At 44.6% G+C, this 12636-nt stretch overlaps 1 protein-coding gene across 1 annotated transcript in view; it reads left to right on the top strand.

The window, feature by feature from the left end:
• LOC138566554 (protein mono-ADP-ribosyltransferase PARP3-like) overlaps positions 1–12636 on the top strand; it is a 503923-nt gene that overhangs the window by 359823 nt on the left and 131464 nt on the right. The window contains exons 6-8 of the mRNA XM_069644027.1: positions 6316–6539; positions 7170–7331; positions 7579–7665. Coding sequence (XP_069500128.1) covers positions 6316–6539; positions 7170–7331; positions 7579–7665 — 473 coding nt within the window. The remainder of the gene's footprint in view (positions 1–6315; positions 6540–7169; positions 7332–7578; positions 7666–12636) is intronic.

Here is a 12636-nt window from a genome sequence, read left to right as displayed (position 1 = left end):
TTTTGTATTCTATATACACAAAAACGGCAAAGCTAAATCTTCATAAAGGTGAGCACTCTTTATAAGCAACAAACACAATAGAAAACCAAAGCAATCATTCAGGTGAGTAAACCACAATGTAAAATACTTATGGAATGAAGGCAATTCAAAGATAAGAAAAAATCCCTGTTAGAATAACTCGAACTAGTCTGTTCAGGAAGCAGGTACGCACGTTTCTGAGCTTATGGTTCCTTTTTAGAATGGTATCAACAATTCACAGGCAAGTAACAAGGTAGCAATTACTTTTCAGAATGGCCTTATTCAATTCAAAGTAAGTAAAATAACATTGTAATACTTGGTTTCAGGAATGAAATACAGTTACAAGACCTGTAGAAAAGTCCAGAGTTCCTGTGGAAATCTTCTGTAAGTAGCAAGTAATAGTTTTTGTGGGTAAAAGGGTTCAGGGACATCACTGAAGTCTCTGAGTAGGCACACATGCATTAGGCCTGGGCGAATGTGTATGCTAGAATTCCCAAACACACAAATCACCACCTCAGCAACACAGGAGCGGCAGAATGACTCTAGGTAAGTATTCCCAGGAAGGACTCAGAGGGATTTCGGAGCAGCAGTCGATAAAGGGGGCTTCCAGCAAAGGATTCTTCATGCTCCAATGCAGGTCTATGGTTTTGGCGCTTTTTCCAGGACACCATATGTAGAATGGTTACTGCCCGGTCGATTAGTCTTGCTTGCTTGGTCCAGCACTCTGATGAGGGGACTTTCAGGAGTCACATCTTGCTTCTATCGGTCCAGCAGGAGTCCACCAAAGTTTCAGGAGGATTTGTTCTTCGGAAGACGATGCACTGCAGTTGGGTTAGAGGTTCGAGGGTATAGGCAGTTTGCAGCCCAGGAAGGTCACAGCATGTCGTGGGATGGCTCATTTGCAGACCGTCTAAAGGCTGATTGGTCCCACCAGCCCAAAGGAGAGAGTCATTCCCTTCGGAGCTCCCCTGATGCTTGGAAGGAGAGGTCGTGCAGCAGCGGTTACACAGCAGGCTTCACCGGTCCTCTGGAAGTGGTTTCGAACGTCTTCCCTCTTCTTCCTCATCAGTCCTTCTGTTCCAGTGGTCTGCTTGTCTTCAGGTTCAGGATTCAAGCCATTTATCCAGGAACCCAGCCAATCAGCACTCATGCTCCATTCAAACTTTGGGGGGTGGCTGTCCTTTTAGGCATGCTAGAAGACAAAAGGCTGCAGAGTTTCAGTGTCCTCCCTCGTTTCCTACCCTCATAAACATGCTGGAGCTTTGGCGTGCTTCTCAAGGCATTACCGCCAAAGACAAAGATTAAACCAGGACCCCCCGCCCCCACCCAGCATGGCAGAAGGTGGACCAAGAAAGAACGAGCATACAAGATATGGCAAAAAAAGAATACAGCTACCATTTTGGGTCAATGGTGATCCTACTGTACATTGCCGAGGGTGTGAAAACATCCAGCGGATACACATTGTACACATAAGTGGTGTGTGCTGATATTACAGTTTTTAATGTAGAAAGGCTAAAAGGTATCCCTCTACCGTTGGCAACATGTGTTCCCACAAGGAAATATCATAAAATTAAAAGGAAAGTGCTGTGTGCTGAGTATATTCCAGTAAACCATAAAAACTTGGAGGAAAACATTACTCCAACAAAAACGTACTAAAAGAGTTACAAAAGGTTCCCATAGACAGAGTAAAAGAATGAGTGAGTGAGAAAAATGATTCCCACTCACTCGACCGAAGAATCCAGAAGTCCTGCAAAAAGTGCTGGCGGTCTCCCGGGTGGACGGAATTGGCACAAATATGAAAAATCTCCCTAACAGTGTCCATTGTTTCTTATTGTTTGTTGGGAGTGTTTTAACTACCCATCTTACTTGGTTGGGAGTATTTGCCTGTTTTTAGAGACTAAAAAGGACTGGGACAGCACTTATTTGTAGACTGGCAGTATCCACCTGGTGTTGCCCGGGTCTGTAGCTGACATGCAGGTGGGGGTCTGCTATAGCCTTGTGTATGTTATATTGTGTCCTAACTTACTATTTTTAAGAAATCGCAAAATCTGCCATCTCCCGAAATCGCCTATACTGATAGCACAGGGCCGGACCCTGCCCTGTGCATGCCGAATGGGTGGGGTTGGTCAGATTTCACTATCGCCAGTACACCCCAGACTGATATGCTGACCTCGGTCCAAATCTTCCGCTCACCAACTGTGGTGGGGCTGGAGACAACAATCGCAAAATCGTCAATCTCCCGAAATCACCCACATTGATAGCACAGGGCCGGACTCTGCCTTGTGCAGGGCGAATGGGTGGGGTTGGTAAAATTTCACTATAGCCAGTACACCCAAGACTGGTATGCCGACCTTGGGCCAACATTTCAGCCCACCAACTGTTATGGGGCTGGAGCCAACCCCAAACATACAACCACACTTTCATGAATATATTTATAGACTAGGTGCAGTGTTTGTTTTCACACTGAAAAGACTGTTGAATCAAAAGTCTTTGTCTGCAACATTGACAGTCCCTATTAATTTTGCTGGCCCCAGTGGTTCACCATCCCTCGCCCCCTCCATCACGTGTGAGACTTCATCCCGGGCCTTACTAGTTAAGTAACTCCTTATATTGTGCCCATGAGAGTTCCTATAACTCTCATGAGATGGAGTCTCTTTTCCCTTGCAGGCCTCCAGCTCGGCTTTCTGTGTCGCTCACTGGCTGGAGTATTTATAGATGGATGCGCACTGCTGCACTCATCTGACCTTTTCAGGGCTCACATTTTTGTCTCCTTAATATGGTAACATACTTTTGAAGGTCCACAGGGACTTCCGAACAAGCCTGTGTTTTACCCAATAAGCGAGGAAGAGTTTTTGACAACATAAGATCACATCCATTCTGAGACTCTATATTAGCCGCTCAGACTCTTCATGACCAGATGTATGAATGGGTGTCTGAAACAACATCCTAAGTGTTTGCCTACGAAGGATTGAAGGTGGCGACCATCCCTAACTCGGTGGCTGCCAAATGTTTGGAAGCTGGATATACATCCACCTCCCCAGTGTGCTATTAAGTTAGGGGTTTCTGCACCATACTTCCATTAATGACTGTAGACGGTCCCAAAGCAGCTGACGATTAACTTACCAGAGGAAGATAAAGGAGGCTCCCTTCCTGAACATGCATCCGTAGACAAAACCAGACTTCATATGGACACATGAAAACAAACCAGCGCTCCCTTACTTTGAGTGCGCTCGATAAGTTAGGTCACGCACCCCTATGAATTCTTGTTAACTTAAAAAGCCCCAGCCGTACCCAGCACCATTTACCTCATTGCTAGAGCACCAACTAACTTGAAGGACTGACAGCGGGTCAGAACTGTCCAGGACACAGATATCACCTAATGGAACTGTGAGTAACCCCATGCTTAAGTTCTCTGAACCTTTGGAGCTCAGTTGAGACTATTTGTTTGCGAAGACTTGAACCTCGCCTGCGTGTTAACTGCACCATACCAGAGCTTCAGGATTGTCCTTCCGTTGTCGCCCTATCTCAACACGGGCCGTTGGGTCATTCTCCCTCTTCAGGAAATGTTCACCTGCATGTCCTGCACCTTTTTATGTTGAACTCATCCTTATGATGATGATGCTGGAAACGTTGATCCTCTTTTTCCCATTAACCATGAAGTCTTTCATCTTTGGCCTATTGCTTTGCATTGAGCACACGCTGTACTCCTAACCGGGACTTGTGCTGAACCTGAAGAAATTGACAGCTGTGCTCTGCCATAACTGCAAAACCTTCTTTTTGTGCTCACACCGCTGGTTATTATTGGATTTTTTCTACAGTTCTAAAAACCTGATCCGCTATGTTGAAATGTTCTCTCAAACTGAAACCTGACCACTGTGTGACTTCTGCAGAGGTGCTAAAACTCTGTACCCGAAAGGTTGCATACCTGCTGTATTGGCAGACAGATTCTGTAAAGAAAATATTTTTCCAGATTTGTTAAGACATTACCTTATTGGGTTCTGTTTATGCTACACTATGCCTTTTGACCATCCTGCCCACCTCCTAAGAGTGTAGCCTTGGCTGCCTGTTCACACTTACCCTGGGTGAGTCGGGCAATTATGTGGAAGCCCATACAACCTAAGTGTGGACAGATCTCTCATAGCCCTACGCAATAAGGTTTGGAGAAATCCTCCTAACAAAGCGTGCTTCTATATCAGCAGACTTCTTAAAGAGCATGGTTGTCGTCCTGTACGCAGCAAGGCCGTTCATCCTAGTGGTTTCACGCCAGAAGCGTTCTCTAGTGGGAGGCATAGCTACACCTTTTCCTTGTTTCTAGGTTAGAAAACCTTGAGAAAGAACTGTGGTGAGGTATTTTGGGGGGTGAAAGGGTAACATTTAGAACAGTTTATTTTATTCTTCAACCACCATCATATCCTTTTTTTTCATGCCATGCTTACTTGCCATAACATTAAACTTGCCAGCATTAGAAACAAAAGACTTGGTGACTGACACTAACCCATTGCCATAAACGTTGATGTATAGGTCAACAGTGTAGATATCTGCTTGTGAGAGGCTGAACAAACGCTGCACATTCTTAGCCCAGTTGGATTTTGTACATATTTTATCTTTCTGTAGATTACAAAATAAATCATAGTTAATAGTCAAATTTGATGACTAAAACACTTGTTGACAGTACTGCAAGCCTTTTGTATATTCGTATTTCTATAAAAGCAAACCTTGATCCTTCTAACCCCTTCAGTTTCATCCCATTTCCCTATTGCATTATCCAGCCACACCTGTAGAGAATGTAGCTGCATCGCAGCTGTCTTTCATAGGGGATAACTCTTGAACTTCTCGATGATTGGCGAGCTGGCTCCTGGTAGAAGCACGGAATTGTGGTTTTGGCTGCCTCTGACGCCCTTTGCAGAATGGTGGATTGGGGAGGTGTCTGTGCTCTGATACTTTTAGATCTGTCTTAACATGGTAGACCACCCCACTCACCTTGGCAGTCTTTACCACTACGGCTTTAGAGAAAGAGGTTTGGTCTGGCTACAGTCTTTCTGATCTAGGCATATAGTCTGTACCTCCCCCACCATATGACTCTGATTCAATGTTAATAGTTAGAGAGGTTCTGCAAGGTTCTTCCTTGAGCCCGCTTCTTTTTAATTTCTGCATGTGACCATTCACTAATCTAAGTTGATTTTGCAGTCTATTCTTTTTTTTTGTACACAGATGACACCCAGCACAACCTTCGGTTGGAATGCCATGCACAGTGTTCCCTGGAAGGTTTTTGATACTGTATGGACGGTGTACGAGTTTGAATGAACAAGAATCATCAAAAATGTAGTCCCTCACAAACGCAGCAATTGCTTTGTAGACATCCCGAGCTAGCCCACCCACTGACTGATAACAAACATTTGGATTACTAGGTTTTTGGCCTTCATATTTGAATACATATCATAATCCCACAACTCATGCCCATGTAGGCATTCTTTATGACTTTTCATTGTCTTTTATTAACAGCATTTTAAACAGGTATTTGCAGCCTGTTTGTCTTTCCATTTTCAGACTCCCCAAATCTTTTTGGATTATTTGAGATTTTCTCATAAAGTTGAGTTAGGGACGGCCTTCACTAGTAGGCTTGACTAAATCAATTCTGCATACCCGAGGCTACCTTCTGGTACTATTTGTAAACATCAAACTATTCAAAACGAAGCTGAAGGTGTTAAACTCTGGTCGTAGAGCCATGTGTCTTCAGTTCTCCATACTATACATTCCTTCCGATAAGAGTTCTTTTTAAATCCTTGGGTTTGGTGAATAATGTAAAACCCTTACATTTCAGGGGCCAGTCTTTTTAACTAACAGATTCATCCCTTTCTTGTCGTTCAGGACGCTCAGATCCTCTGACAAAAGCTTTCTTAGTGGTTCCCGGTTTTCATCTAGCTTGTTGGGGAGGTAGATTGTTTGCAGTGCAGGCAACCTCATGCTTGTAGTTCTTTACCTGTTCATCTTCGCTTAAATGATGATCACCTCACCTTAAGACACGCTTTTAAAACACATCCTTATTTCATCTACCATTAGATCTTTGTTATGTTATTCTTGCACTGTAGGGTCATTGAAGTCTGTAATCTCAGCGCCAATGTTCCCTTTGCGCTGAAAGAGCGCTTTACAAAACAACTTAATATTAACATACTCCACCATTTGTTATTCTTCCCCATCATTCTCGTCTCAGCTCTTTAATAGCAAGGCTCTGCTGTCCTATTCTTTTACTTTATGTTACAATGCCTAGATTAATTAAAGGCTCTCTGTGTATCGTAGATGTGAAGAAAATGCCTTTGGGGAAGCTGAGTAAGCAACAGATCGCCAAGGGCTTTGAGGCCCTGGAGGAGATTGAACGGTCGCTCCAGAGCAAAGCCTTCAAGAAGAATCTGGAAGAGCTCTCATCCCGCTTCTACACCATCGTCCCACATAACTTTGGGCGTATGCGGCCACCGATCATTGATACAGCAGAAGGCATCCAAGCAAAGAAGGATATGCTGCTTGTGAGCATGCACAGGTCACGGAAAAAGACAATGCTTCTTTCTTCCTTTAGGGATTATTTGGAAGGATATCCAAGTATCAATGTGTTCATTGAATACTACACCAGTAGTAAACAAGTAGGGGTGGCTGATTCCTTGCTGCACATCTCCAGTGAGAGATATGCCATTGTGCACATGTAGACTAGACTACCCACCCCTTATTGTATATCTGCAGACATCTGCTTACTCTCCTTCTCTTCATGCTCATAGAGGAGGGAAGCACAGTCCTTATTCTACAACTACCAAAGGCTATGTCACCCTGCAGCACAACTGCAAACAACTGACCACCATGTATAGCCCAACTGGCTCTACATCCACTAGCGTCTACTGGGGCATCAATAACCCGCTGCATATTTACATGACATCACACACCACTTGCTGTTTCTATATTCCCGATACACATCTCTTCGCTGTGCATCCACAGACCATTACACCTCACTGCATGCCTGCCTAGGCCACTTTTCAGTCGACATGTACAGGGGTCTACATGTCCCTTGGGGCACGCCCACAAGGTAGTAACTCAAAATGTGCCTCCACCCTCTTTCATTCCTGCTTCTCTGCAGCTCCATAAAACCTTTGATCTGTGTCTGGCAGGTCCTGGCAGATATTGAACTTGCCCAAACCCTCCAAGCCAATAAGGTGAAGAAAGAGGAAGAAGAGATGCTGGAACAGACGGTCCCTCATCCTTTGGATGAAGATTATATGCTGCTGAAGTGCGAGCTCTCCCTTGTGCCACCAACATCAGAGGAATTCAAGGTATGCTGGCAATATTGACCTTTATTCCCCCATGATACAGTATGCAAACCATTCACTGCCACGATCGATGAGATCCAAATTACCCACTTGTTCCAGTGATTTATTGCCCCCATTCGACCCATGAAAGAGCACAGCTTCTCCTCTTGGTTTTAATTTTCTATGTATTCAAAATCCAGTCTCACAGTTGCATTTACATTTGTCTTTTCCTAATTGATTCACCTTTCCTTGCCTTCCCTTTGCTTTCCAGATCATTAAAACCTACGTGGATATGACCAGATCAAAATATCGAAAATTCAAAATCCTAAACGTATGGAAGGTGAACCGGAAGTTTGAGGTAAGTGAGCCGGCGTCCGACACACTGTCATTTAAGAAGTTGAAGAAGCAAATCTGTGTTTTGAATGCTTCTCCGTCCTTTTCATTGTTGCATCAAAACTCTAATATCTGTTGTATGTGCAGCCATTGGGAATTTCAACTCCCTTCTGGGGCAGGCTGCTTCAGAACTGTTAATACTGAACATAGAGTAGGCCCAGAGTGGATATGATGGCTCTCAACCCTACTTCCGCTTCCACCCTCAATATATTGCTATGCCACTGGCCTCACAGTGACACTAATAGCCTTATCCAAGAGAGAACCTCAGGAAAAGAACACCTGACAAGCACCACTCCGACCTAGATGCAGAAAAGGATATGCAACAATAAACAAGGTAAAGCACACACTCTGCACTGCAGCCTACTCAACATAAGATCCATGGCCAAACACAAAACAGAAATGTACGACCTGCTAAACAAAGGTGGCACAGACAGAGTCTTCTTCACAGAAAGATGGCTATCAGACATATACAAAACAATCGCCCATGAAGCTATATCAGACAACTTCAAACTAATACACCCCCAACAGAGAAAACAAGAGAAGAGGTAAAAGCAATTTAGTGCACAAAGACCTCATCTGTGCCACACCGCTCCCTCCAACAGACATTGAATTCTGCATAACACTCCTAATCAACATAAAGCTCAACGACCAAGCCAACCTACCTTTTCTCCTGATCTACAGACCACTATCCTACATCCCCAACTTTGCAACAAAGCTAACTGACGCCATCGCCAACCTCTACATTTAGCACGATAAAATAATTGTTCTGGGGGACTTCAACATCTGGTTCGAAAAAGAAAATGATACCACCAAAAACGAAACAGGAAATGCGGAAGACCCCACCAACTACAGACCTATATTGAACCTACCCTACCCAGTGAAATTACTTGAGAACCACATCTACAAAATGCTTTTCAACCAGGTAGAAAGCATCGGAACACTTGACCACTCACAATTCGGCTTTAGACCCATTAGAGGAACAGAAATCGCCACTATTATCCAGGAGGGGACGACCTGAAAATAAATGCAAACAACAGCACCCGATCGGCCCTCCTACTACTAGACCTATCAGCCGCCTACACTCAGACCTACTATTCTAATCCAGAGACTGGAAGAATGCAGCATAAAAGACTCTGCTCTACAATGGCTAAAATCCTTCCTCACTAACCAAACGGAATGACCATACCTACCACTATTTACATCCAAAACCAAAAACATCACCTGTGCATACCACAAGGATCCAACCTCTCCCCACTCCTCTTCATCATCTAGATGTGCCCCCTAATGAAACTCATTCAAACCCATGGACTGACCGCCTACAACTACGTAGACGAAACCCAACTCATCTTCAAGATAACTGCCATCCAAGACCCAGACAATACCCTCAAAAAATGCCTCACAGACATGTACACCTGGATGACAATCAACAATCTAAAAAAAAAAACAAACAGCAATAATGATACCCCTGCCCCCAGAAGATAACTCAATAGAGACACGCATGAGCTAACCTCCATGCATGGGAACCCAACTGGAGGCATCCGCTGTGATCAAAAACCTGGGAATACTCGAGGACAACAGACTCTCACTAGAACCCCAAGTCAACGCAATAGCAAAGAAATGCTTCTACCTTCAGCAACTAATCAGAGGGATACTCTCCTAGCTCACCTTCTCACACAGAACTCTTTCAATCATCTCCCTACTATCATCGAGAATAGACTACTCAAACAGCCTCTACCTTGGAATGCCAGAACGCCTCACAAAAAAACAAATGCATCCAAAATAGTGCAGCAAGACTACTACTGAGAATAAACAGAAGAGACCACATCATACCAGCCCTGAGAAGCCTACACTGGCTTCCAGTAAGAAAATGCATTAACTTCAAAGCCCTCTGCATTGTACAGAAATCACTACATGGATTTGGTGCTGAATTTCTCCAAGCCAAAATCAGCCGATACCAACCAGGAGAAAACCTAAGATCGAGCTCTGGAGACAATGAGTTTCTGGTGTAAAGTGAGAAAAAGAATAATACCTTCAAGGAGGTGCAGCTGATAGTTTGACTTCTTAGAGATGTCAGAGATGTGAGTAGAGAAGGAAAGGGTGGAGTCTAAGATGAAACCAAGGTTCTTAGCCTCACAGGAAGGAGCAGGAAGAGGACCCAGAGTGGGCGGCAAGATAGAGAGAGAGGAAAGGATGATGCAGGTGTCCCGATGAGGAGGATCTCAGTCTTACTGGCATTAAGGCAGAGATCATTGGCGGCACACCATTCCTGAATTGTGTCCAGGCAGTCTGGTATGAGAGAAGATGCAGAGGTGGCTGAGGGGAGCTTGTAAGAGAGCTGAGTGTCATCCGCATAACATTGAAAATTGTAGCAGAAAGTAGCGACGTGATGGGTAAGAGGTGCCAGGTAGTGGTTGAAGAGCCAGGGACAGAGGTTAGACCCCAGGGGAACATGACATGTAGAGAAAGAGAGGTGTAGAAGAGAGGAAAGACTCTAGTTGGACCTGAGAGGGTCAGCCAGTGAGAAAGGATGTCAACCAGGCCAGGGCCTGATCATTAATACCAGGTTGGAGGTTGCAGGCATGGTTGACCGTGTCAAAAGCAGAGGATAGATTGAAGAGAATGAGGACAGAAGGGAGATTAGAGTCAAGATTGCAGAGCAAGTCTTCACAGGTGTTCAGGAGAGCAGTTTCCATGCTTCTGGCATATCTGAAGCCAGGCTGGTGGTCATGGAGGCAACCAACAGATTCAGTATGTAGATTAAGCTGTGAGATGGCCATCTTTTCCAAGTGTTTTCCCAGGAAAGGAGTGATGGAGATCGGGCGATAGTTAACCAGAGAGAATGGATTGGCGGCGGCCTCCTTTAGAAGGGGGTGCGCATACACGATGGTTGTCAAGCAACAGATTGTCCGGACAAATAACTATCTAAAATATGCTTCTTTACTGTAACACACAGCTAATTCAAATCATAATACTACAAGGTAAGTGAAAACAGTAGAAAGTACACTCACGCAACAGATAGATTCAGTCAACTGTGACGGTGCAGAAGGAGGAGGCTGACACACATGTTGTCATATCCCACAGAAGGAGATGGTCATTGTGGCGCCGTTGGTCCCAATCACGGGTGGCGGCCATTGTTTCTCCCAAGATGGCGACGTCATCCGATTGCAGTATTCCAGCCTTGCAAGGGATGCTTGCAACCTTGGCTCCACCCCCTCAGCAAGGATCTGGTTATCTTGCGGCAGGCACAACGCTCGAGTGCGTTGCTACTCTTCCCAGTCAGCGCTTCAAGCTTTCTTATCATACTCCAAGGGCAGAGATTCCGCCTCTTAACCTCGGCTTTCGAGTGTTAGAACGGCTCAAAACAGATCCTTTTCATTCCACCTGCCACCGCTTGCCTCAATCTGGACACATCGCATACATTGATTCAATTCCCAACTGCGTAATTCAGAAGGTTTTTTCTTTGCATCACAATCCGAATCTGCCGTCAGGTACCTTTCTCCCCTTCTCAATTGTTCCTTTTGCATTCTGAAAGGTCAGCCTGTTTCTAAAGTCAGGTCTTTCTTGTTTCCCTTACACATCCTATTAGATTCCCAAAGTTACATCACAAGATCCACTAGTTCAGATACTCTGTGTTTAACAGAAGGACTTCATACACATGCAATCCTGAGACTTATAGGGCACCATCTCCTTTATAAAGGTCTCCTGGAATCATTCCTTCCTGGTGCAATTGAGCACGGGTTAGGAAAAGATTCCCCCGGGGGGACTTCTCATATTCAACACATTCGAGCTACTGGATCAGGTCAGTGGGTGCATGTTTATGGGGAACCATTATTATTCCTGGAAATTCTAAACTCAAGAATAGTATTTTACAGTTAGCAACGCCCAAATAAGAATTATACTAGTATTACCATAGTTCTTTTCTATATTACTTTCGGTTTCCAGGAATAATTAATTGTCCTCTTGCGCGCTCACTGAAATGGATCCGGCTCAACAACAGCAATTGTTGGCGGCAGTTCAGTCGCTAACGGCCGAAGTCCAAACACTTAAACAAGAGAATGCTGTATTACGACAACACATAGTGAGGTCCCCTAGTTGTTCCGAACTTCCTCCTGGACCTTTACCCGCAGGACGTTTTGATGGAGACCCGGTTAAGTTGAGAGAGTTTTTAGAATCTTGCACAGTGCAGTTTACCTTTAAAAATGCATTTTTTCACACTGATAGGGATAAGGTGGGACACATGATTGCTCACCTTACCGGTCCCGCTCTAGCCTGGGCTACTCCTTTAGTTACTTCAAACAATCCAATTCTGGATTCATATCCTGCCTTTGTTAATAGTCTTAAGACCATGTTCGGTAGGCAGGAGACCATCGTTTCAGCCCAAGAACAACTATTGGATTTTCGTCAGGGGTCTTTGGATCTCTTGGTCTATATAACTCGCTTTAAACAATTAGCAGCAGGAACGTCCTTGGCTGATGACGCCTTGATTACACTTTTTAGGCAGGGTTTAAATGAAGAACTAAAGGATGAGGTCTCTAGGGTTCCTCGCCCACCTAATTTGGCCGAATCAATAACTATGGTTATGCAGATGGACTACAGAATTTTGGAAAGACGTCAGGAAAAGAGACGGCAAAGGAATTATCGGTCCCAGCCTGACAATTCAATTATCTCCCCCAAGGGAAACGTCTCTGAAGAACCAATGCAGATAGGTGCTGCTCGTGGTCCTTTATCCGCTGAAGAGCGACTTCGACGACGCACTTTAGGGTTATGCATGCATGTATTGTGGCTCCAAGGAGCATTCTTTACAAAATTGTCCGATCATTCTTTCTCGGAAGCAGGGAAACGCTCGAACCCGACCGTCAGGGGAACCACGGTTAGGGAATCAGTGAGCGGTTCCCCTTCTTCCTCCATTTCATCCTACATTACAGATGTCCCTGAG

The sequence above is a fragment of the Ambystoma mexicanum genome, chromosome 2p (assembly GCF_040938575.1).
Source record: "Ambystoma mexicanum isolate Mex_15411 chromosome 2p, UKY_AmexF1_1, whole genome shotgun sequence".
NCBI classification, from domain to species: domain Eukaryota; kingdom Metazoa; phylum Chordata; class Amphibia; order Caudata; family Ambystomatidae; genus Ambystoma; species Ambystoma mexicanum.
Note: the sequence above shows the minus strand (reverse complement) of the source record. Positions and strands in the feature narration are given on the sequence as shown.